This window comes from Ciconia boyciana, chromosome 6 (assembly GCF_034638445.1).
Source record: "Ciconia boyciana chromosome 6, ASM3463844v1, whole genome shotgun sequence".
In the NCBI taxonomy this organism is placed as follows: Eukaryota; Metazoa; Chordata; class Aves; order Ciconiiformes; family Ciconiidae; genus Ciconia; species Ciconia boyciana.
In genome coordinates this window covers 37,291,253-37,317,149 of record NC_132939.1, presented here as the reverse complement: position 1 = coordinate 37,317,149, position 25,897 = coordinate 37,291,253, and the positions used below count along the sequence as shown (strand labels likewise).

The following is a 25,897-nucleotide window of genomic DNA, read 5'->3' as shown; positions in this document are numbered from 1 at the left end:
ACTGTAAAGATCCTCAGCATAGAGAAGATCCCCCCGATCTTATAGCTGAATACACAGAAGTGATTCCTCTGTCGTGTTTAACAAAGTACAACTCAAGAAGTAAAAAAAAAAAAAAAAAAAAAGAGAAACACTGTTCGATTCCATGCAAATCGTTATGCATGCAACAAAGTGGGCCTACAAATATTTCACTCATATGGTAGGTTTAATTTCAATATTTCTTTAATTACTTTCCAACAATGTCTGGTTTCTGTTGAATTTATGCTAGTACTTGGCATTTGGTGCAACCCCAAAAAGATAAGATACATATGTCCCCTATTCACAGTCTTGGCATTTTTACCTTAACTCAGGCACTGAAGTGATTGGTTTGAAAAATTACCTTGCTGATTAGCTGGGTTTTCTGGTAAATATATAGCATTAATCCTTAAATTCTGAATATGACATAAGGTATACAAATGTTCTGTCTGACTCAACGGCAACATATCACGGCTTAAGGAGGACATGTATGCTGATCTCTGTGAGCAAAGAAAGAGCTAATTGGGAGTTAGATTCAGTGTGATTATCAGCTTGTTTATGATAAGGGAGTACTCTTCTGAATAGCACTGTAAATTCATCCCTGATTGTGGTGTTAAACCACAGCTCATTTCCCCCCCCCCCCCTTTTTTTTTTGTTTGGTTAGAAGGGGCTTTAAACTATTTTCAGCAGATGACAGTGTCATGCTTTGATTTTCTTCCGTCTTAAAAAAATAAATCAGCCACATGAGCCTGATGTCAAATTTCACTTTCTAATAGGAGAAAGGCACATTTTAAGTGTTTACTATAAGAACACATTTGGGTAATTTTTCCCCATGTCATTATGAACATTAGACTGACCCAATTAATATGAAATGTTTCTATGCTGCTGGAACAGACCGTGTTACAGAAAGAGCCATTTGCACAACCTGTTCATGATTATGGGCCATAAGGACACAAAGATGGCATAGACATTTGTGGACCATCTGAATTCTTACAGGGGAAGGGGAAAGAGGGAAAAAAAAATTATGTTAGCTGACTGTTGTGGGTCATGTTTTTTAATCCAGAGTATTGGACATGTAACACAGCAACAAGAGCTGATCATTTTGTTTAATCACCTTTTGGATCTTTGCCAGATGGTCTCTATTGAGAGCGCTGCAAACAGAGAGAGATGAACTGCATCTAACATGCCACTAGAGCTTTCCCGTAAATGTCTGAGAACTGAATCCAACAAGAATTTAGTCTCAGAGCAGAAAGGGATACATTTAAAAACTATGTGCATTAACTATACTTTTCCCCATAGAATCCTCACTTGGCATGAATAATTTACCCTCTCTTATGCTAATGGGATCATGAAAGTATCCCTGTGTCTTTAGTGCAGCTATTCTCAGCTTTCAGTAATTACCCCACCCAGTGAAAATAACATGGCTTCTGCAGCTGAACGGCCTACTAGTACCTGGCAATTAGAAAGATCATGGCTGACAGAGGAGCGGTCCAGAGATGGACACACAGGCTCCGCAGCCTGAGGAGCAGTTTGAAAAATTAAAAGCCTTCCGCTACGAACACTTCCTTAGTCGCTCAGGATCAACATGGAGAGAGCAGCTCCTGCAAGGGCATTTTTATTTTTTAAGGATGACAGAGGATTCTAATGTACTGTCTGCGGGCCCTAATATGAAGAAATAGAGGCATTCCTTGGTCATCAACAGTTAAAAGAAAGCTTGTGGGTTTTTTTTAAATCAGTGCCGTCTTGTTAAACAAGAGGGAGAGAATTAAAAAGTCAATTAATGAGTGTCCTTCAGTATCTGACAATTTTATCAGCTACACAAAGGAAAATTCTGTAGTATTTCATTAACAAAAAGTTTTTAAAAACCCATTACAAAGAACCAGGCTTTGACCTCTGTCCATAGCACTCCATGCTAGGTAGTTCACTATGTAAAAATTATCAGGCTAAAACATCTGGGAAAGAAAGCTATGAAACAGCAGGGAACGTGGCTGGTTTATTGTTTATCTTTTGTTTATGAGGCAGTATTCAAGTTTAATTACTACTCTAAATTAAACTCTAACAGGCATCAGGAGACATCCCTTTACACGACTAAGTTAAAAAAAAAAATCCAGAGATTCCAACACTAGATCTTTCAAATAAGTTGGCATATATAGGAAGAAATTAGTCAGTCTGTAACAACACAGGAAGACATTTAAGCACTTGCTACTGTAGGTTTGAATGTGCTGCATTATGAAACCATTAATATTGTAACAAATGTACAATTATAATTTAGCAAATGGGATGTTATCTAACATTTGGAGGCAAATTGGGTTAGGCTGAGGGGGATCTGAGAAGGAAAGAATGGCCTAAGAGGAAATCCTACCTTTTTCAATTTGAAAGACAAATATATAAATATATATATACACACATACATAGATTTAAAACCACCCAGAAACATGAAGTCAGAGGCAAACTTCTCAACAGTAACAATCTTAAGTAAAATTGTTTAGTTATTTTCTCTGAACATTCACGTACAAAAGGGAGGAAAGGGTTCACTATGTTTACCATAACTGTAAGTGACCAGTTTTAGATGAACTTAGCTGTAGGAAAAAATAAAAGTTGAAAGCAACTAGCAAAAGATTATTCCAGATGGCATCTGTCATATTGTATTTAGGGTTATTTTAAAGAGATTACTGCCACTATGAAAACATTCCATTGACAGAGTTTTCCTAGGCTGCATTTGAAACCCCAGCACAACATACTTCAGATATGGAAGTAAATGTTTTCTAATGCATATATAGATTTTTATCTATATCTAAATATAAAACCTATGTGGATTAAAAGCTAAGACTGAGGTGGGAATCTTAAATACAAGTATAATATTTTAACACACCCCCCCCCCCCGAGCTTTAATTTAATAAAAGGTGAGGAATCTGCAGTTGCCACCAGCCTGATTATTAGAAAACTGTATAGTGAAGCAAAGATTCACTATGAAATTTTAATGCTACTTATTGAATAGTGGGTAGGGACATAAATGTTCACTGACTCCAGCAATCAAAAAAAACCTGCAAAAAGATGTATTTGTTCATGCAATAGATGGAAAGAAAAGAAAGGATGGGAAGATACTAAAATGTGACTATATTTAGCTTAAGCTGGTTCTGGCATCATTATGGTTAATGTGCATGTGGTGTGCAGTGTGAGCTCAGCAGTTACTGGGCCAACTGTCTCAGTATTTCTGGGAATTCTGCCTATTCACAGTGCAGGGATTGTTCAATTGCTGCAAAATGTACAAAATGAATTTTACAAAAATGAATTGTAAGGAAGGCCCCATTACAACGATTTTACAGCAAAGATGTCAACATCAATTTTTCTTTCATGCATAGCTAATGATTAAAACAGCATATTCCATTTGCCTAAGACAATTTATTTCATATTGGCACATCAAAATATTGAAATACAAAGTTATCTTTACTCTACCCTTATTATTCATTGCTGCTGAACCCACACCATTGTTCAAACCATGAAAAAATAAAGCAAACTTGGCAAGAAATACTTAAAACAAAGGCTCATCAATATTCTCCAATTTGTCAACATCTCAATTACAGCAATGGAAAAAAATGTAAATTTCATGTGCTTTGAACACTAAGGGGTCTATTCTTCTGTCAGTGCACATGCGTAACTCCCATCACCATTAATGGGAATTACTCATACATATCAACACAAGGACGGGCCCCTCAAACTTGAAAGGAAAAGATGAATTAATAAGGGCTACTCTCTTCCTGTATCTTCCTCAGCTGAAAAAAGTCATTGTTCTTTAAGAGTTTTTCATACTTCATACAGTTCACCTTTATGAGAGCTGTGCCTTCTGAAATAATGCATCTCCAGTGAAGCATTATTTATTAGCAAGTTTGGTTTTTCACAGTCTGGATGTTTGAGCCTTTCTATTAAGAATTTCCTTTCTTAGAAAAGACAGTTCTCTTCCAATAAAACCATACCCTATAGCTTTATAGGTAAAAATACAAAGCAATAAAAATGTTCTGAATCCTTATGATGAATATGCATACTAGCCTCAGCAGCCTTACCTATACATACAGAACTAGGAAAAAGAAGTTGTAGCATTAGCTTTTGGATATTAACCTTCCAAAGGCTTTGCATGAATGTGTTATTTTTTAATTATTATTAACAACAACCTATCCCTCTCCTTTTTCTGACTACTGAGTTTGGTTCAAAGCTTTATGTAGTCTCAGAGTTTCAATAGTAGGACAGGCATTATCAGCTAGTTTTGTAAACAAATTTGATTTGTATACCATCATTATTACAGGATGATGTATAATGAATAAGAAATATACTACCTAATTTTTCCAACATGCATCAATCCAGAGACGTAACCTGGGATGAACACATAATTTCAGCTAATTTCTTAGTTGACTTTGCCTTGAACCAGATGATGAGTCTTTGCCACAGAAAGCTATCATGGACAAATTTGTGGGACAAACATCAAGCTGTCACAAAAGTGTTTCAAAACTACTTTAAGATATTGCCCTAGAGAGTAGCCTCAGATATTATTTATAAAGAGGCAGATCTTCATTCAGCACAAGTAGTTCCATCAAAAAAACCCCACCACACCAAAAAACCGCACACTGATGAACTACTCACGTGGGTAAAGCAAAGTGGATACGATGCCCATTTATATTTTTACTGCTGTATGACCTAGAAGTTTCTTGTCTCTGGCTTCCCACTTATGGTCAAGTTTATCACCCCAGGCCTAATCCTAAAAAGATGCTGAACTTCCTGAAAGGTCCTGGGGAAACATAGCCTCCATCTGACTTGGCTGGATCAGGCTCTTTGAGGGACTGAACTAAGCATATGACAAATCAGGTATACAACCCTGGTATCATAAAATATGAAACTGAAACTACTCCCTGGTGCTTTCCTGTAGGCCACATGTTTTTAAACCTTAAAAAGATTTATTTCCCACTTTTCATGCATAATCTGCCATATTCATTATTTGAAATATCCCACAAAGAGATTAAATAGGAATTAAAGTCTGGGAGCATCATATCCATCACTGTGGTACAAACTGATGCCGAATTCTAGAAGTCATTTAGCCTTGTATGTAAAGGCAGTGGCCATTTTCATTTCGTTTCGCAAAGAATAAGGAAAACACAATACCCCAGAAGACTTTCAGATGTGTTTTTTTCCCCGCTCCAAAGAAAAGGGTGGGTGATAAAGCTACACACACCTTTTAATCTTCCACTTAGGGTTTTTGCACATATATTCCCTCGCAAAAACCCCAGGGTCTTCTCTCTCCCCTCCCCTTCTCTCAGCCCCTTTCCTGCCATCTCCCTTGCTATAACTCAGCTAACCCAACAGAACCAGTCAGTTTTAAATTTCAGTTGGGACCCCGGTGACCTGTTAATGAATCTACAGAGAGGAGAAAAACTCACAGTGTTGAGTTATGCCTGGTGTTGCTAGCTGACTTGGAGTCAGAAATGCTTGAAGCGTTAACGTAATTGCAAGAATGTGAAAAATGAAGCGTTGGGCTCCTGAGCAAAGCGAAAGGTCAAAGCAAGCCCTACACAAAACAAGTCTCTGGAAGATGGCCTCATTAGACCATTAAATCAGCTTCTTCTTTTTCTCCTTTGTAAGATGTTTAGAGTGTTTTATTTTTATTATTGGATATATTTAACTCTTTCTCTTTCCAGGGCAGGGGGAAAGTTGATCAGACCTACTACATAATTACTAATCTCTAAAATAGTATTACACGGCATTGATCTGCATTTGTGGATCTGAACTGGGATAAAGTCAATAAATGCTTGGTAGATTACAGGTCACTAGTACTTTGGTTTGCTAGGTGATCAATATGTTGTATAGCTTAGTTTTCTGTTGAACAAGTGAGGTGACATGTTAAGAACAACATAGACACTCACCACTAATAAAATTAGGATAATCTTTCCACATTTACTGCCTGAAGGCCCTTTCCTTAACTCTTCCAATGCCAGCATGTTTCTAATAATACCAAACATTGACTAGATTAACCCTTTTGATGCCAAAGGGCAGTCATGCACTGTCATGGAGAGACTGTCCTCCATAAACAAACAAAATGCCTACACCTTTTTTGTTTGGTTCTAACTTTAAGAATTGTGGATGGATTCTTCTGTGTAATAAATAGATCTACCTCATACAGAGAAAGTCTGCAAAAAAAAATGTCATCACTCATCCAACCCCTTTCCATCTCCCACCACCACCAAAAAAAAAAAAAAAGAAATCACAAGCTGCACATCATAGACTTAAGGCAAAAGCAGAGACCCCTGGAAAGAGTGCTCCCAAGAGCCAGAAGAGACTGACTCTAGTTTGAATCAATCTCTGCTGCCACCAGGCATCAGTAGAGGAGACCATAAGTTGCTAATGTAACCCAAGACTCTAATGAGCTCCCATTCCCAAGAAATCCTTTGGGGCAAGTGGAATACTTGAATCAGCATTTGTGGAAGGTCTTGACAAAACTGCAGGGGAACCAAGTTGACCCAAATAAGTAACTGCACCAGAATAGCTCAAGAGGGCATCTACCCATCTTGGCATTGCCTGGGACCAGCTCACTGCCAGGTCACGAGTTACAAAGTAAACCCTGCCCCCCTCAAGGAAGCCTAAGGAAAATTCAATACAGGCCTCCCTCTCTTTAGTCTTTCCCAGGGTTGAGAGGGGGAGAGCAATCCAAAGCTGTCTCCAATGGGAATTTTGCCGGTGCTGTAGGATCATACATCTTTCAGCTGCCAGCAGCTGAGTGGAATGCTGATTTGCCACTGGACGACTGCTTCCCTTTAAAAGGCCCATCTGAGCACAAAGGGAAGCATACTAGCGATGTTTTACCCTGCTAGACTGGGCAGCACTAGTGACTGATTTGGCCCTTCAGCAGTTGTTCCCCTTCTGCAGAAATGAGTGCAACAGGTTTAAATCATATATATTACCAGAAATCACAGTCTCCAATGGGAAGTTGGTGTAGTTATCAACTACTTTTTCTTATGCTTAGCAATATTTCTCAAGCACCCCAAGTTACATGACAAGGGATTGGAGACTAGTGAAATGCAAGATCCCTGGATGTTGATACAAGGGTTTTCTTTACATCAAGCATGGCTTGATGAAGAAACTCTTCTAATTTCTAAGGGGTTGCTGGGGCACAGTGGAGATACAAGTGTGAGGAAGTTTCTTACCTAAGGGTGGAATGAACATGCTGTGGCAGATGACTCAGAGGAATCATTTTTAAGTATGCAAATGATCATCTGCTACACCAAGCATCTTAGCCACAATATACAATGTAAACATTTGATCAACAGTAAAGTCTATGGCCAGCTAATAGACATAACACCAATTTGCTGCTTAGCAGTCAAGCTCTCCCTTTCATTAGCTGCTGAAGCTGTAATAGTTCATGCTGGGCCTCGTATAGCTCTGATCCAGCCACATAGAAAAAATCCCGCGTGAGTCATGTTGAAGTTGGATCACACCCTGTGCCATCGCTGCTTTCTATCAGCAATAAGATTACAAATGTATAAACAATTCATACAAATAGGAGACAAACCCAAACCACTCTACCAGAAACAAACTTTGCAAGTTCCTAGAATCACAACGGGTACGACACCAGATCGTGAGACAGACGAGGGGATCTAGCTCTGTGCCAAGCAATGGGCCACATGAGAGACGTGAAATCACATGTCTGGTCTGCCGCCTAAGCGTGGCAAATATCATGGTGGGAGGCGGCCCGCAGCACGAGCCTAGTCTCGGCAGCTCCAGCCCTGAAGGCTGCTCCCCTCTCCAGTTTTGGGAATCCGCATGGCTAGTTGGGTGGCAGGCCTGTCAGTTGGCACTGTCAGGTACGTGTAACTCCCATGTGGGGGAACGCAGTGGCAAAATGCTGCAGATGCACTAGATGGAGGGAGCATATCATAAGACCTCATAAAAGTAAGGTCTCACTCATTAGCTGATGCTTACCATGTTTACAAAGAAAAACAAGAGGAAAGCCCACCTTAAACTTTGGTGTTAAAAAAAAAAAATCAATTCTGAGTCACAATTCAAGAGTGACAGTAAGCCATCTTTACCCAACTTTTAGCACTGGAGGCTTGACTCTTACACCTTCTGGAGTCACTTATACTTCTAATGAGCAAGTGTAAAACACTATCATATCAGAATGACAGCCTTTGACACTCGCTCAGCATGGATGCAGATGACCACGCACAAGGTGCAATGCAGTAGGAAATAAAACAAAAAACCCTGAAATAATAATCAAACCTCCTGAACCCTTGAGAAGGCTTCACTGTATAGATCCAGCAGAGGTTTTGCAGTTCAGGTACATCTCTACCATTCTGAATTCAGATTTTCAGAAGCAGAAACAAGTCTGTACAAGCAAACATTGCAAGAAACATTTTTCTGTCCAACTCAGGTTTTGCTTCTACCTTATATAGTTTAGCAGCTTCATAAATTTATATAGGAGTCTCTTCCCCAGCTAAAACTACAAGTTAAATTCTCCGTCTATAACCCAGCTCAAACAACCGCATCACAGCTGGAGAGTATGTCTATCATTATATTTACTTACACCACACAAAAATAAACTGTAGAAAACCAAATTTGTAAAGGAATTGGCAGAACTAATCAATTGTTATTACAAAGCTTGTTTGAAGATTAGATATTTCGCTTTGAAATAATAATAAAATGAAGCTAAGTGGGTTAGGAAAAGGAAATACCGTCTCCCTAAGTTACAGCTGATTATACTGCAAGTCTGCCACTCCATGTTTACTCTAAGGCAGATGTACTGATATAATAAAAAAAGCTGGAGTTATTTTAGTCATGCCTACTTTGCGGAGGGAAAAAGTTTGACCTTTTACCTTGCTCGCTGCTGTTGTCTCCGCTCTGGGAAGCATGGCCCCCACTGGAGGGCCCCGGTGTGCCTGCCGAGTGCGTTGAGGTTGCATCATCGTGGTCTCTCCAAGATGAAGGATTCTGGTGTCAGAGCGCCAAGGAATTTTTTCCACAGTTCCCATTCCAATAGCAAATGAAGAACAGAAAGAAAAGCGGGAGAAGAGGGGAGGAGGGGGGCAAAAGTATACACATTAGCATTTGTGAAATGTGCCAAACACCAATACTGTTTGCACAGTGTAATAATTCTTCAGCAAAGACAAGCAGAGGAGATATAAAGATTTACTTGGTAAAATAAAGGACAGATTTTTTTCTTTTTTAAACTTTCCAAAGAGTTGTCTGGATTTAATTGTTTGAATAGTACCGCAGAAGAATATTTCAGGGGAGAAAAAAAAAATTAAGTTTCTTAATGAGCTATACAGGGAGGCGGGGGGAGAGCATCAACCTGCACAGTTTATGATACTAGGCGTTCACATTACCATCAGGAGCGTTGGTATGCAAACTATCCCCCCACACTTTGTTTTTCCAGACTGACTAGAGATGAGAGGGGAGAGGAAGAGGAGGGAAACTGTTTCAAGAAGTAGAGGAGAACATGCATGGGAGAGGAGCGTGTCCACACACCCTACCCTCTCTCGCACCCATTTGGATGCTGGAAAAACTTCAAGCAAATACAAAGCTGTGAGGGAAAAAGCAAGCTTTCTCTGAAAGATGTTATATACCAGGAAAGATGCTTCCTCACACACCACCACCACCTTGATATGACACATTTCAAAAGAGTTTCTAGATGTATCACTCTAACAGTTCACTTACAAGTATTGTCAAGAATAACCACCAGGTGATTATGTAAAATAATGTGTATAGTGATTTTTATGTAATTCTTTCTACAGTACGATGCACAAAACACGACAAAAGGAACACAGAAGACAGACATAGGAAGTTTGCAAAACTTGGCTAAGTAAGACCTCAACTAGTGTACTTTAGTCACATAATTCATGAGAGCTTTCTAATTTATTGAGTATTGGCTTGCCTGGAGCGACGAGCTGCTATTTAAAAGGATAAGTGAGGAAAACTTAATGTTACAGTTTAGTGCTACTTTGTTGAGTGTATTCTCCTCCTGTCCTCCTCCCCTTTCCTGATCATTCCCAATACCCTGCTGTTGCTTAAAGGAAAACAGGAATTCTACTGTACAGGAAGAGCTTTATCAGCACCACATGAAGGCAGGCAAGAGATGGAATTTCCTCTGGCAGAAAAGGAGAGCAAGAACACATGAAACAGATCAGACTAGGGGCTGGACCTGCATTACTTGTCACCTGTATGTGACAACTTAAATCAAGCACATTATAATAATTCAACAACAAAACAAATAAAAATTCCCCCCTCAGAAAAAAAATGTTATTGCTTCTTAGGTTTGATTGTGTTTTAAATCTGCATTGTGAAATAACACCGGACTGTTAAAGCACGAGGAGATCCTGAAAGCAGCAAGCCACAAGTTTGTATAAATTCTTTGAGCAGGACTGATTCTGACCTCATCTACCCCAACATGTAGTAGGAAAAAGTTCAACAAAATCAACTGATTTACCCATTGTAAAATTCAGTGTAAGTGTGATTGGAATCAGGTCCCAAAATATATATTGAAACATCTCAAAGTAATCTCCTAGCCCTGATTAGTACCACATGCTCTATAGCAATGCAAAATAGAACTGCCAAATAACGGCTTGCTACAATACCCAGTAACATAAATCTAATGGGCCTGACCCAGATCACAGCAGAGACCAGGGGAAGAGCCCATGACTTCAAAAGGTTCCCAGTAAAGCCCTAGGTGACCAAAGGATAAGAAGGATCCAAATCCCCTTCACCTTACACAGACACACACGTGCACCCACGTACATGGTTCCACGGCAGGAGGGTACGAGTAAGATCAGAAGACAGGCCAGGATCTGAAATTTGCCTAACCTATCAGCACGACAGCACTTATGGCACAAAACCAACACCCCCTCCAAAACCCAGAATACTGATCTACTTTTCCTCATGCAGAACCGCAACAGGAAAAAACCCACTAAACAATAGTATGTTATATTCATTGAGGTAGTTGTATTAATTAGGTCTCAGAAATCACTATTAATATTGTAACCCCCCACAATTTCATTTAAAAAAAACAAAACAAAAACATTTTACCATCATTTTACAGTCAGGTGGAAAGAAACACAAAAAGAAAGATGAGAAGTCTTGAAAGTTCAAGCAGCCCAGATGTTATTAAAAAAACCCAAAAAAGTTGAAAATAAGGTTAGCAAAAAGTTCAGAGGGAAATAAAATGCAAAAACTGAGCAAGTTTCTTTACAGCCTGGATTAAAACACAGTTGTGCCTATGAGCTTCTCTTTTTATCTCTGAGTTAGGAAGCCACTCAAATAGCTTCAAGCTGAAGGCAAACAGCAGACAGGAGCTCTTCAGCCCTCTGCAGCCTCTTAGCGTCAGCTGTTTGCCGGATGGTAATCAGATAAAGAGCTAGAAGAAATACATGAAAAAGGAAAGAAACAATAGCATAGCATGAGTTTAGCCCTCCAACAACATCAGGCTGGAACCTTCTTTTAGAAAATGTAATAATTGCAACATGTTCACCTAGGGTAAACTTTTCAGGGAACACAGTGAGTTATGTTAATTTTATGCACTGCAGGCTCTCTTAAGCTGGCTGCTGTTGGAGCTCCTTATCAGACATATGAAAATTACAATAATTAACTGGTAACACCTCAGCTATGTTTTAAGGCAAATGTCATCCAAAACCTATCATACAGTATTTCAAAAGCTAGACCGGCCTTTCTGTTTCAAAACCGTAACGATTTGGAAAGGATCACTGAATAAGACTTCCTGCAGCTGAAAACACTTGCTGTCTCTACCAGGCTGAGTTGTTCTTGACCTCAGTTTGTAGAACCCGTTTTAGAAAGACAGACTGTATTGATTGGGAATTCAATGTATTTCTTGTGACGCAGTTTTCTTGAGGAAGCAATTTGGCAGAATTTTGTTGAAGGACAGAAATAATAAGATGGGATATTTACAAAATGTGACAGTAGGATGTTGGAGGAATTTGAAAGGGAGGGAAATAGCTAGGCTTTAATATTATAAAAAATGACAAATAACTCTAGGGGTGGAGTTTACAGCCTCATAAAAAGGCAGCATTCTTTTGCTTTGGACTAAGATCATTGTACATGCCAGTGCACTGCTCTTTTTCTGCCCTAGACTGTTTCCAACTTTGCATCCCTCAAGAAAAACTTCTTGGCCAAATGCCTAATCATAAGTAGTTATTTTACGTATGTCTTCACAAAAAAATGGGACCAAATGACACATCTAAAGTGTACATCACTGGAAACACTTTATCAGTATAGTTTAGGTACCTAAAGAGATCCTGATCTAAAGCCCGCTAACATTAACTGCAACTTTTCTATCAATTTCAGTGAAATTTGTATTAAGCTATCACACTGTAAAAAAAAAAAAACAGAAAACCAGATAGCTTTAGATAAATTACACAAACTGGTAGCATGGCTTCTCATATCTTCTTGCAAGTTTAGTAATATACTTTGCAGAAACACATTGAAGAGTGTGGATGATGTCTGCCAAAATGCAATTGCCTGTTTTGTGTACGTGTGCATACTGTAAAATTTTCACACACATATGACCTAAACTAATGCCAAATACCATAGAAGGTAAACAGCACCATGTATCTATTCCCAGTAGTTTTAATAATTGGGAGTCAAATATGGTGCTCCTCTTGCTCTTACCTAATTGTGTTAAAGAGCAGTGTTACCAGGAGAAAAGCAGTGAATACTGAGTAGAGCACAATAGAAGGAGATGGAAAATAGATACAAGAAGCTAGGTCTCCAGGGGCAGTATTTTCTATTTGCTGGGCTACAGACTCACAGCTGATAATGCAAGTTGTAATTAATATAAAAGCAGGAGACAATATGGGGAAAGCTTGTACTAGCAGGGCCACAGGAGATCACTCCGCTGCTATCCACTGTTTCTCATTTACACACACAGCTTTCCCTAGAAAACACAATTTTGCCAGTGTTTTTTCCCTTGAAAGTTAAAAAAAATTGATTTAGCACCACCATTGAATTTTGCTAAATCTAGAAAAGAGCAACAGAAAGGACAAGAGTCTCCTGGTATACAAAGCAAATCTGATGGCGTTACTCTTTTGTTGATGCTGCAAATCTGGTGGAAACTGTAAGAGTTTTTAACTGCTACAGGATTTCTTGAACAGAGATGTTGTAACAGAGAAATTTGATATAGGATAACCTTCTGTTAAATTGCAATTCGTACATTGTATGCCCAGAATTTCCACTGGGAAGTCTGGCTAATTTTTTGTGAGTGTATGTAGTCCTGCTAGGGTTGATTCTGATCTCACACTGCTTTTTATGGTGATATTAAAGACTCAATTAACCATAAGGAATTTGCTTCTTATTTATAACTGGGAAGTAAAATCAATCAGGCCAGCTGATACCCATGTGAGTGAGCTGAGCAGGATTTGGCTCACAGACGTGAACCGAAGTTTTAAGTACACAACTGTGACAGGATCAGGCCCTTACATTTTATCAGATGAAATGGACAAAACCATTGATCTTGCAGGAACAAATACAACACAACTTACTTCCATAAAAGAAACTACAATGGCTATAGAGCTCGTTCTTTGTGAAGATGGTTGGACTCAAAGGTCTGGAGGTTGCTCTGGTAAATTAATTTTGCAAACACAAAACCGAATGGAACCACTGATACAGATGGCATTTCCCCCCCCAAATACAAGCCAAATCCTGCTCGCCTTGTTCTTACAAGTAACACCTGTAAACACAGTGGAACGACTGACGTGATTGATACCACAAAAATCTGTATCTAGGTACCACCATATATCAAAAGATGATATACTATGCAGAGATAGAAACGTGTACACATACATGCATGTGTGTTTCTGTGTGTGCATCTGTGTCTGTCTATGTTTTGTATGTATAAAGTTCAGGATGATCTGTCAGAGACTGTTGTGGAGCGCAGTAATAATAAACTTACTATGTAAAGAAACTTTCAATAAGTAAATAAGCCATGAAAAACTCTAATTTGACATATGTATGTTTTCTAAAAAAGACTACTGATATTACTAAGGTTTATTTTCTTACAGATGCATATTTAATATGGTAACTTTTTTGTATCAGAATTACACAATTTAAACAAAACACAAGGCATTGTGATCTATCAGATATTTGTGTATGTATGTATATATATGTACAAGTTTTAATTCTTGTCCCTTGATTTTGTATTTGAGGAAAGTGTCAGGAGGAATTTTTGACATTCCTAGAACGTGGCAACATTCTGAAAAGCTGTGTGCTTTGTATTTTCCAATTAAGATTGAAATCAGACATGTAATCCACCTGTCAGCAAGGAACTGAGACTTGAAAAATCGCGGGTTTGTTGTTTTTTTAATTGTCCTTCTACGTCATTCTGTGTGGCTACACTTCATCTAGACTGATAGACACCTCAAACCAAAGAGGGAACACCGGCTTCAAACAGACAGTGAAATACATTGTCAGTTCAGTTTGAGAGAACCCAATTTAAAACTAAAACACTCCAATCTGAACTGCAGAGTACCCTTGCAGAGTACCTTGACCCATCAAAAAGAGGAAATACACAGCATTCTCTACAGTCTTGGGGAGTTCCTGATGCTCCTTTGCCCCTTCGGAAAGCACAGGGCCTACTGTAACGTCCAAAGTCTTAAGCCACACACCAAGAAATTTGATTATTAAAGAAAAAAGTTTGCGTTATTATTGTCGCAATTAGCTACTTAGTTTCCCTTCTGACACACTGCAAACAGAAAGGGCACCTTTGGGGTCTGATCCTGAGCTTCTGGCAATACTCAAAACTCCCACTGAAGTTCATCAAAGTATGGTGTACCTGGAGACTGCAGCATCAGGCCCCCAATTACTTCCTCATTACTCAGTGAAATCTTACCTCAAGGTTTAATTATATAACTGGAACAGATATATATTACCCTATTTTTATTTGTTCTCATCCACAATATGTCAGGAATTTGCACAGACCATTCTTCAAGAAGAAATATTAAAGAAATGTAAAATGTCTGGATGTCCAAGAGTACAAAATAAAAGTATCTCCTCGTTTGAGAGCTGAAAGGTTTAATATGCAGACTAATATTTCTCTTCTACAGCTAAGGCATCAGATTTCTAATCTGTCAACGGTCCTTTTATAAAAAAGAGATGTATGTATATTTCTATCCATTTTTAATTATATTTTATGAATGATGATCTGTACATTATTACCTCTCAGCTGCAAATTGACTAGAACATATAAACAAATATCAGAAAGACTGAGGCCCTGATCCTGCTCCCATGAAAGCCAGCAGAAGGAGAGCCATAAATTTCTACGGGAGAATTACTAGGCTTCAAAGTAGGTTTGTGCTAAAGGAAGAATTGTGTGGCACTAGGTGAAGCCAGGTACAAAAGAAACGTAATTAAAGTACAAAATGTTATCATATGCTCGAAAAAGTTTAAAAATCTTCAAGTTTTACAAGTGTTATGTTTTTCAGATTTGAATAGCTCGAAAGGAAAAACAAAGAAAAAGATTTGTTGGCAATCTCAACAGATATTTTAGGCTGAACACAGAGTGCAGGATAGGGCCCAGAATGTTTATATTAAACAATAATAAATTGTCTGTGCTGGGAAACTCAACTTGAACTGCAGCTGGAAAGGTTTCTTTCCACTTTTCTTTTTTTTTTTCCCCCCTAACTGATCTGGTTCAGCCAGGGCATAGCTGTAATTACCTTCTTCCCATCTACAGCTAATACCTCAGAGCAATAAAAAAATATGAGGGTGTTAAAAATTCAAACACTAATTATGGGCTGTTATATTTACTAAACACAGCAGAGTAACAACAAAAGTTTCAGCTTCTTGTGGCCAGCGCTGCACTATTTGATCTACCAAGTCCCTGGACCCTTTACACTTACTGTATTACATAACAGTTAATAGTGCACTAAAATAAAATTCGATAAACACATTTATTACCAAATGCGTACAGCACAACCGCTTACAGCTGTCTCCTTTTTCCAGCACAGGTATATCTCTGAAGGGTTCATTCCTTTGTTGATTTTGCTTTTGGTTTCCAGTTAAGTTATATAAATAGTAGAGCAGTAGATTTTGAAAAGGGAAGCGTGCACTATTTGAGTACCCCATTTAAAGTCTTATGGTAAATATTGGCTAGTCCTACAATTCTTTCTGTTACTGTCCCTTATGCAACGTTTTCAGGTCTAGCAAAGGAATAAAACTGAGAGCTGCCTTAGTTCCTAGTTCAGCACTGCCACTGTCACCGCTACCACCCCTCGCATTCGCATTAAAGACACACAGTGTAGCTTTATACCACTTGATAAGAATAGAGGTGTATGGATTTTTGGGGTGTCAAACAGCTGTCACAAACTGTCACCTCCACAAGAGCAACCTTGGCACACAACAAATTAAACTACACTTCTTTTTGGCTATCATTATTCATAGCCAATCAGTTGAAATGCTCCTAGTATTTCATGTGCAAATAAAACCATGAGGGGAAGACCCATGGATCAGAATAGCGGGCCAATACATAAAACAGAGGAAACAACATGCTGTCTCTGTCCTTCTGAAGTGGCTCATCATCACCCCTGCACCAACTTTCACCAAATGAGATCTAGCCTGAGGCAATATATTAAATATGCATATCAAAGCAAATGAAAAAATAAACCTGGAGAGTCGAATTGGACAAATTTGCATGCTTGAACTACTACATTTTCAGGTAGATGCTCACAAATGATAGCTCTTTTTTTGATAGTCTTGCATGTTTATATTAGCCATTTTTTAAAGCTTTTCCTTCTTTATGAATAAAAGCGGATTTCTTCCTGCTGGAACCTTGTACAGTGCAAATATAAATGTGTACCCACACAGTAGTTTGACTAAGCTATAAAAGAGTGTTAAAGTTTTGTTGGGAAAACAAGCTAATATACAAAAAAAAAAATCCAATAAGGAGACACATTTCCCAAAACGCATGAATAAAATGTAACTATGTGATACAACTCTTCATTTCCCAGTTGGTGTTCTGGTTGCACAAATTATTGCTTCCTTTCAAAACAAATAGCAGGGGGCTAAAGTAAAAATGTTATAGCTCAAATCTCCAGGAAATAAAAGGCTTTAAATTATAATACCCAATGAAGTGGTAAACCCTAACGGGTGCAAGATAAATGGGTTGTCATATTTGTTTGAGTTTGGGTTTTGGGCCACAAAAGCAAGAGGAGATTCTTTTTAGGGAAGATAATAGTTATCAAATTATCAAAATGCTAACCCCCTCCACCTCTGTCCTATCATTGTGTGTGAATTTAAATATTATAATGGCGCACTGCAAATTGGCTTGAGCATTCGCCATCTGCCAGAACCCTAAACAGGCTAGTTTATCTAATCTCTTCAATATAAACATAAGCATGCTCCATTTCTACACTTCCACTTGAAACACACTCTTGTACAGAAACTGTACTGGACAAACATGTACTTTTTTTTTTCTGTTGCTCTGAATCATATACAATGACCCCCTATCTTTCAGGGTGCCACTCATTTCAATTTATTTTCTAGTACTCTCCCAGAATACTTATGCACACGAATTTGGGGTTGTAAAATGCCATAAAACAAATATTTTTGAAAAAATGTAATGCCTCATAGAGTTTATTATCTACACGACAGATAGCTGATAAGCAAAGAAACTTTCAGGAACCTCTGCGTACATTTTTTTCTCTCAAAATAATAGACTTAAAATGTAAAACATTGCACAAACCTTGTCCTGCCATGTTTACCGAACACAAATGAGAAAATGAAAGCTAAGGCTTGGGTCCAAAAATATTTCCTGGGCTCTGGAACTAAGCCGTGCCAGAAGGGGGGCATTTAGAAGAATTTATTATTATTTTATCTCCCAATTCAGCTTCAGTCCAGGTCTAATGTAATTATCAAATACACACACAAACAACATGTTTTCAAAGGAAACAAAAGCTCCTAGAAAGCTCATTCTCCCTGGGCTTACAGCTACTCTTCTTAACACACTGGGAAATAAAGGCAGGCGCCTGTGCAGAAAGCATGGTTAACTTCACACCGGGTGTTAATTTAATATTTCAACCGCTAAAATATTAGACTGTATCATTTAGATTATGAGTTCAATTGAATCTAAAACTGTGTAAACCCCTTTTCCCCCCAGGGATACGTTCCTATAAATAAACTAGAGTTCACACCCACTCTTTTTAACCAGAGCTATTCCTTCCCTCTTCTGCGGTACCAGCTGCAATCTTTCCCTTCACATCCCGAAGTCTCTCCGCGTCTACATCTTTTGAAGGATCACAAGAGCCGCTCCAAAACCCGGAAAAACAAAGGCACTCTCCTTACCAAGCACACCAACGTTCAGTCCTACACACATAACACTAATTCACCAACTCCTAAAGTGTTAAAATCAACCGCTAACCTACGGTTACTCAATCATCATTCTCTCCAGCTTTCTGTAATACATTGTTAATAATTGCTTCATCAAGGTTACTGTCTTTTATTATGAAGATGCTTCAGGCGTTTGGCAATAAGTCCATATTCTGACAATAAGTTGCTATAAAGCACAAGCATTGGAAACTCTAATGTGCTAACCCTTTTTTTTAATGCAATGTAGTATTGCCAATAATTCTCATCACTTGTCATCCCCACGAGAGGGGAGGGGGGAGCGAATCAGCAAACTTTCTCCCTAACTTTCTTGTCTCTGTTTCCTTACATTGCTGCATTGATTACAGAGTTGGCAAAGAAGAAGAGAAAGCACCGATTCCCACATCAAACCGACAGTTTGCTAGCTCTCCAAGCCGCCCAGACCAGGAAACTTTACGAACCGTTGCAAACTCGCTGCTTTGCAGATGGAAACAGAAGGAACCTTTTGCATTTCTACAACTTTACAAAGCAGGAGGGAAGAAAGTGTAAAGATGTGATCCAAGCTTGCAAGAGGTTAAGGTAGTAGTAGTAGTAGTAATAATAATAATAATAATAATAATAATAATAATAATAGACAACAGCAGCAAAGCATTGAAATCGGGGACAGGTCCTCTAAGCAGGTTAAAGTCTTAAAAAGTGCCATAAAGAAATCAGAAGGACTTACATGGTCGGCTAAATTTGTGGAAGATCCTGAGAGTTCTTCGTGGTCTGATTTGGAGCTGCCATCCCTTTCATCAATAACGAGGTCTATTGGCATTTTTCCTTTCAAACAACTAATGTACCGATGGCAGAAGTTATCGCACAATTCATGAACCTGAAAACAGTAACAAGAATAGTAGTATCAATAATGGCAAAATATCGGATTGTGACCTTTTTTTTTTTTTTGGTAGCAAGAACAAGCCTCTGATCTACTCCACAAGTAACTCTAATTAAGGGGCACAATAGTTGAAGGCAAGGAAACAATAGAGAAATTGTTGCAGCACATATTATTCTCTAGAGACTTGCCGCAGCAACAAGTTAGAGAGAGAGAGATAGTGGGCTCAGTCTGGTGTGCAGAGGAAAATCCGATGTGATGATAACATCGGAACACTGGGAGCTGGACCCACGCGGTATCTCCGGAGCATACACAGCCCAGACAGGTACAACTAGTCACTCGGGACGGGATCGGTTTAAACCGGGGCTAAAAAAAGGTCTGTGTGGCCGGCAGCAGTAAAACGAAGCCACTCTCTGAGGCTGTGGGAAGAGCCGCTCCCGTCCCAGGGCACAGCCCCCTCCCCACGCCGCGCCGGGCCCCCTGCCTCCTCCAAACATTTAGTGCTTGCTTGGGGTTAATATGCCTGCCGGAGCTGGAGAAAGGCAGGAGTGCTTTCATTTCTCTTTTTGTTAGGCATACTACTGCCGAGTCGGGAAAAGAGCTTCTGCCGGGGGAAGGGGTAAGAGGGACGGAAGGGGTTTAGTAGTATTAAATATTGAAATTACACTGGAAAAAAAATAATGCCGGGCTGGGCTGGGCATGGCTGTCGGGTGTCACATGCTCTTATGGCACAGGTTACAGTATCACCCTGCGTTTCCCCTGTCTCCTCGGGCCATGTTTACAAGTCATCCCAAACAGTCGGGGGGGAGCAGGGGGGGCATGGGGGACAGGGAGGGAATGGCTTGCCCCCCGCCCGCCGCCGTGGCTCTTACCTTTTCTAATTCCAACAGGTGAAACCTTAGTACTTGTATTGCTTGGATCATCTGCAAGAAAGTTTTGAGCAAGGGGTTACGTGGGAGACAGGAGCAACGGGGGCTGTGCAGAGCTGCGAGTCCGAGTGGGCGAGGGGGAGAGGGGGACTGTCAGGGCGCGCAGTCATTTTCCAGGATTTTAGCTCATTGGTCACGCTTGAACGATTTTGATCAACTTTAACCTAAGCACTTGATTTTTATCATATTTATTCCAGGAGCGGTGATTAGTGCTTTATTACCGCGATCTTGGAGAAAGCCTCTTCCTCTTTTCCTCGCTCCCTCTCAACACCCCGGCCCTCAGCTCTGAGAGTCCGCAGAGCAGTGAACACACACTCCCACCGCCCCACCGCCCGCCGGAGGAAGGGGAGGGGGGGAAAGGATGAATAGTTTGGCATCTTCTTTACAAGCGGATTTAGGCACTTTGAATATTGAAACCGTTCACATTAGCAAAAGAATTACGTTAGAAATCGCCAGCTCTCTCTTCTTAAGCAGTTATTTCCTTCACTTTAGCTTCCCGTGGCTTTCAGACACAGCTTTGCAATGGATTGGGGCTCGAAGTTTGCCCTGGCTCACTTTAGAAGTGCAGCTCTTTGAAGCCTCTGGAGGGTAGCTTTCCAGCCTCCCGGCTCTCCCCCGCCCCTGCCCGCGCAGCCGGGGTGCCCGGGCCGGCAGCCGCCTGCCCCGCCGCCCCGGGCGGCGGAGGGCGCTTGCCGGCAGCTGGCCGTGGGGTCGGGAAGGGCGGGAGGGGAGCGGGGCAGAGGGGTGAGCAGGCCTTACCAAATTGTCCAACTCTGGGTTTGAAGAAAAAAGTGGTTTTTCAGCGCGGACCTGCAAGAAGAAGGAAAAGCGGCGTGAACCACCGCTCCTCTCCTCAGCCCTGTCACCGAGTCCCTCGAAGGGGGGAAAAAACCCCTGTGACAAAACCGGCCGCTACAGGTCAGGTCAAAATCCGGCTGGACGCCCCGGAGTCACCCGTGCTGCGAGCAGGAGCCTGCTCCGCTCCTGCCAGCCCAGTGCCGAGCCGGCCGCCCTTGCCGCAGGAGCCCTCTCTTCTTGGTCTCCTGCCTTTCTCCCGCTCCCCCTGCCTCCACATTCCCCTTTCACTACTGCGGGAGGGCGAGGGCCAGGAGCCTCAGCCCGGCAGCGCGGAGGGGCTCCCGGCGGAGGAGGCTCAGGGCCCGCCGGGCCGCCAGCGCGCAGCCCCGCCGCTGCCTCCCGCCCCCCCGGCGGCCGGAGAGGGGGCGCCGGGGGGGGGCGAGGGGGGCTGCCCCTGCGAGCGCCCGGCCGAGTGGGTCGAGGAGCTGAGGAGGTGGCGGGAGTGCCGGGAAGGGCCGGGGGCGGGGGGAGAGGTGCCGGACCTGTTTGGCGAAGACGGCGATGTCCTCGTTGAAGGAGTCGGAGGAGCAGACGTCCCCGCCGGCCACGCCGGGCTCCCGGGGCGTGCAGGTCGCCAGCTCGCACTTCTCAAAGACCAGAGCTAAGAGGGGGAACAACGGGTGCCTACCGGGCAGTGGCACACAAAGAGAGGGGAGGGGGTGGGGGAGAGGGGGAAAGAAGAGCTCTAATCAACAAGTATTTTTTTTTAAATGCACGGACACACAGACACGGACGCAGCCACGCTCTGCAGCCTCGCAGTATTGCTGCGGGCAGAGCAGGGGAGAACAACATTTTGAAATAAAAATGCGGGGTTTGGTGCTGTGGGGTTTTTTTTTCCTCTTGAAATTGCAATGCCCGAGCCGCATCCCCCGTGCAGTCCCCACAGACGAGGACAAAAGTGACCTCTCCTCCAGACGCACAAGGCACCAAACACGCTCACGCAGGCAGCAGCTCAGCTGGGAATCTTGCACTTTTCGCCACAGCTTAAAATAACGCGAAACCTGGAAGATCCCATCCCTACCCTCCAGCTATGACCTGAAATGAGAAGCACGGCTAGGCAAACTGCAAACTACTTAATACGTAATTTTATTTTTCAAGGGGCCTGCTAGCAAAAATGTGGTGAAGTTTCCTGGCTTAGGAAGCACACCCAAGTAAAATACCAGCTGTCCAGATAAGTGAGCTGGGGAGGGGGCGGAGGGAGGGAGCACTTCGCGAAATATTTTCCCATAGTTGGTGTAGTCGGGAAAAAAAAAATATTTTATCTGCGTGCTAAGTAGTAAGCATGCGTTTGTCTCTTTTCCCCTTTGGTGCCTGATCAAGGCCCCACACTCTGTCATAGATGTTACTATCTCTCCTTTTAGGATCATTTAGTATTTTTTCTAAAAGGCACTGAAGGGAATCGGTGTCATTTCCCCCAAGCAATGCCCTGGCACAGGCTTGAGTTTTGTTGGGTACGTGTTTCTTTTTCCTCGTGTTCTTTCTCTCCTAAATAGAACACTCAGCTCAGTGCCCCCAATGTATTTATTTCTTCTGTCTCAGGGAAGAGCTGCTTGCGAGAAGTTAATCCCTTTTATTCTTACTACCTTCCGCGATGTGACTAGCTCTTTATTTACACTGTTGGAAGAGTGTTATTATGGCACGAAGGAGAACACCAGAACAACACTTCTCCGACTAAAATCCAGAGCAATGAGAGCCACCTCTCCTCTCTGAACTCCTAACTGGGGCCTTTCCGAGAAAGAAAAAGACCCACCGGGGGGGGGGGGGGGAAGGAAAACAAAAAGAAAAAAAAAATAAAAAAGAAAAAAAAAAGAAAGACAAGGCAGCACCACCTTCCCCCCGTCCAGCCTCTCTCCCCGAGAGGTCTGTTTTTCCAGGAGCCGTGGGGTCCCGTTTTTCCCGTGGGTGCTGGCACCTCAGCTAAGAGTCAGGCTGCGATTGCTCTCGCCCTGGAACTGCCGGCAGTGGCAGTGCCACCGCGCGGGTCTCCCTCCGGAGCGGGCGGCTGGGGGCTCCCCGGCCGCCGCCCTCCCGCCGGGCCCGCCGGGGCTTCCCCCCGCCTCGCTCCGGGGCTCGGCTGGCCGCCGCCGCCGCCCGCCACCGCGGCCCCGCGGGAGCCCCCGCCGCCCGCCCGCCCCGCTCCTGCCCTCGCCGCTCCGCGGGCACCGGCGCTGCCGAGCCGGGCCATGGCGCCGGGCGGCCCGGCGGCACCTACCCGTAGATCGCATCCTTGTCCCGCTTCAGGGCGTCGTTGACAGCGGAGCCCATGCTGGCCGGCATGACATTGGGGTGCGGGGCGTGGGCGCCGTAGTGCTGTCCGGCGTGGAGCGGCGGCCCATGGTTGAGGTGGTGCACCGGGGGGATCGGCCGGGGGGCGTGGGGGTCCCCGTACATGGACGCCGGCACCCCTACTCCGTCCATCCCGCCGTAGTGGGGCAGCTCATCGTACTGTCAAAAAACGGGCCGGAAGAGAAGAAAGAAAGAGAAAGAGGGGAAGAGAGAGAGAGAGCGGGGGGGGGGTAAAAAAAACAAACAAACAACAACAACAAAAGTCAGAAGAGAGTAAAGCACCCGGACAGACACAAACAGAGCAAAACAAAACAAGAACAGCCACAACAGAGAGAGAAATGTGCAAAATGAAAATCAACTGGGACCGGGAGCAGAGGCTGGAGAGGCTGAGGGAGGAGTGGGGGTGCGGGGAGCGGTACAGGGGGAAAGTGTGTGTGCCTGCCTGTGTGTGCAGGGGGAAATGGTCCTCTTCAGCACGGGCAGGAGAAACCCTGACAAGGAAACGGGGATGAAAAGGAAGGAAACGGAGGAGAGAAACTAGAGTTACTCTGCATTAGAAAGGAAGGACAAAAAGTTAAAATATAAATGAATAAACAAGCAGAATCAAAAGCAACTATATAAATAAATCAACACTGGGAAGGAGAGAGGAAAGGTAGGGTGCATCGGGGGGGGGGGGGAAGATAAAGGGGGAAATAATCTGAAAGTTACCAGAAACATTATTTAGTAGCAATTCCCCTTGTCCTTGTCAAAGCCAGAGACAAAAAAAAAAAAAAAAAAAGCAGCTATATGTGTATACATATATATACGTTCGTATATACACAGACACACATATGTATTTCTTAGTCTTTCCTAGGCAGCGGCAGTAACGGCGGCGGCGGCAGCAGCAGCAGCAGCAGCAGCAAGCTTTCCCCTGTGAAACCCGTGCTACTGAGCAGGCAGAGAGCAGGGAAATCGCGCTGCTGGGGGAAAAGCTAGAGAGGAAAAAAGCGTGGAACAATTGCAGAGAGAGACACACACAGAGAGACACTCACGCACACGCACAAAAAGCTAGTGAATAATTTTTGCTGCTATTTTTTAATAGTGGCCGCCATCATCATCAGCAACAGAGGAGAGCAAATCGGACAGGCCCCTCTTAAGAGAGGATTTATATATAGGTAAGTGTTGGAGATTTAAACCTACCCTTTGCGCCATCAGTCTGCGCTCCAATAAACTCCTGGATGTGTCGTATATTTAATATCCCAGTCCAGCAAAGAAAGTGATTTAGAGTGAAGAAGATTCCTTTTTTTTTTTTTTTTTTTTGCAACCCACTTATAGACTTCTCCTATCCTCCAATATGGGTAAATAATAATAATAACAACAACAATAACAACAACAATAATATATAAAAAACAGTCAAGAACCACGATGAGTTTCTGTGTTTTCTTCTTTTTTCTCTCTCTTTCTCTCTTTCCTTTTTCTCTCTCTCTTTTTCCTTTTTTCTTTCTCTACGCAAAAAAAAAAAAAAAAAAAAAAAATTGTCAAGCCCCCAAACTGAAGGTTACGATCGGCCCGTCAGCAACCCACATGTAACCAAACTGTCGTGTCTCATGGCTTTTTGCCACTCCAGCTGTCAATCAAAGCCAGGGAATGTCAAGGTAGTGAATGAATGATGGTTGATGATGATGAAGAAGAGAGGAGGAATCTTTTTAACCCCGGTTTCTTCTTCCAGTAACTCCGCGCTCGGGTTTTGCCTTTTAGGATGGCTACAGGGTTGTTTTTTTTTTTTTTTAAGTACTGTGAAGGGGGGTGGGGAAAGATGCGAAGAAAAATTGAATAGTTTGCAAAGCCCGGACTTCCCCCTCTCTCCTTTTTTTTTTTTTCCTCCCGGTTGGTATTTTGTCTCCCTCTCTCCCTCGCTCTCTGGGATGAGTGAGTGTCAGTAAGTGTTGGCAGGTTGGCTGCTGGCTGCCTTATAGAAGAGGCTCAGTTTTGCAGCGCTGATCGGCGGGAGAATGAAGTGACGGAACCCGGAAGTAGTGGTGGCCATAGCCAGTCCTGCAGCGCGGCGGCGGCGGCGGCGGCGGCGGCGGGGAGCGGCGGCGGCGGGGAGCGGCGGCGGGGAGCGGCGGCGGCGGCGGGGAGCGGCGGGGCGCGGGGCGCGGGGCGCCCCAGCCGGCAGAGCGCCGGGGATGCGCAGCGCGCCGGCAGGGCGGCCGCGGCGCCGCGCGGGGGGAGCCGCGCAGCAGCCCCTGCCCCGAGCGAAGCAACGCGTGTAGGAAGGAGCGAGCGAGCGTGCGAGAGAGAGGGAGGGAGCGAGGGAGGGAGGGAGCGAGCGAGCGAGGGAGGGAGGGAGGGAGGGAGGGAGGCAGGGGAGGAAGGACAGGGAGAGTGCGTGTGTGCGAGAGGGGGGAGCGGCAGGGGAAAACTGCAGAGAGCGAGAAGAAAAGTGCGATAGAAGCCCAGCCCCGGGTTGGTTTGCGCTAGATTATTTTAGCAACAAAATACCTTCCGATTACCCGCGATGTTTAGCGCCTGATTTATGCGCTGAATTATTTATTTAAGTCGCCGGCTATCGCTGTTGCCGCGAACGGTATGCGAGTCCGGGGGCACGGAGAGCTAC

The 25,897-nt window shown here is 42.8% G+C and overlaps 1 protein-coding gene across 3 annotated transcripts in view; it reads right to left on the bottom strand.

Annotated features, from left to right (window-relative positions):
- The window catches only part of MEIS2 (Meis homeobox 2), a 174,904-nt gene extending 149,341 nt beyond the window's left edge, over window positions 1–25,563 (bottom strand). For 2 of the 3 annotated variants that reach the window (XM_072864802.1, XM_072864801.1), the window contains exons 1-7: window positions 24,478–25,563; window positions 23,225–23,457; window positions 21,495–21,636; window positions 20,914–20,964; window positions 20,098–20,148; window positions 19,076–19,225; window positions 8,865–8,979 (exon numbers count right to left, since the gene is read on the bottom strand). In XM_072864802.1, coding sequence (XP_072720903.1) covers window positions 8,865–8,979; window positions 19,076–19,225; window positions 20,098–20,148; window positions 20,914–20,964; window positions 21,495–21,636; window positions 23,225–23,457; window positions 24,478–24,489 — 754 coding nt within the window. In that variant the 5' untranslated portion in view covers window positions 24,490–25,563. The remainder of the gene's footprint in view (window positions 1–8,864; window positions 8,980–19,075; window positions 19,226–20,097; window positions 20,149–20,913; window positions 20,965–21,494; window positions 21,637–23,224; window positions 23,458–24,477) is intronic. The other variant, XM_072864800.1, reaches the window with a different exon arrangement.
- Window positions 25,564–25,897: the final 334 nt, after the last annotated feature.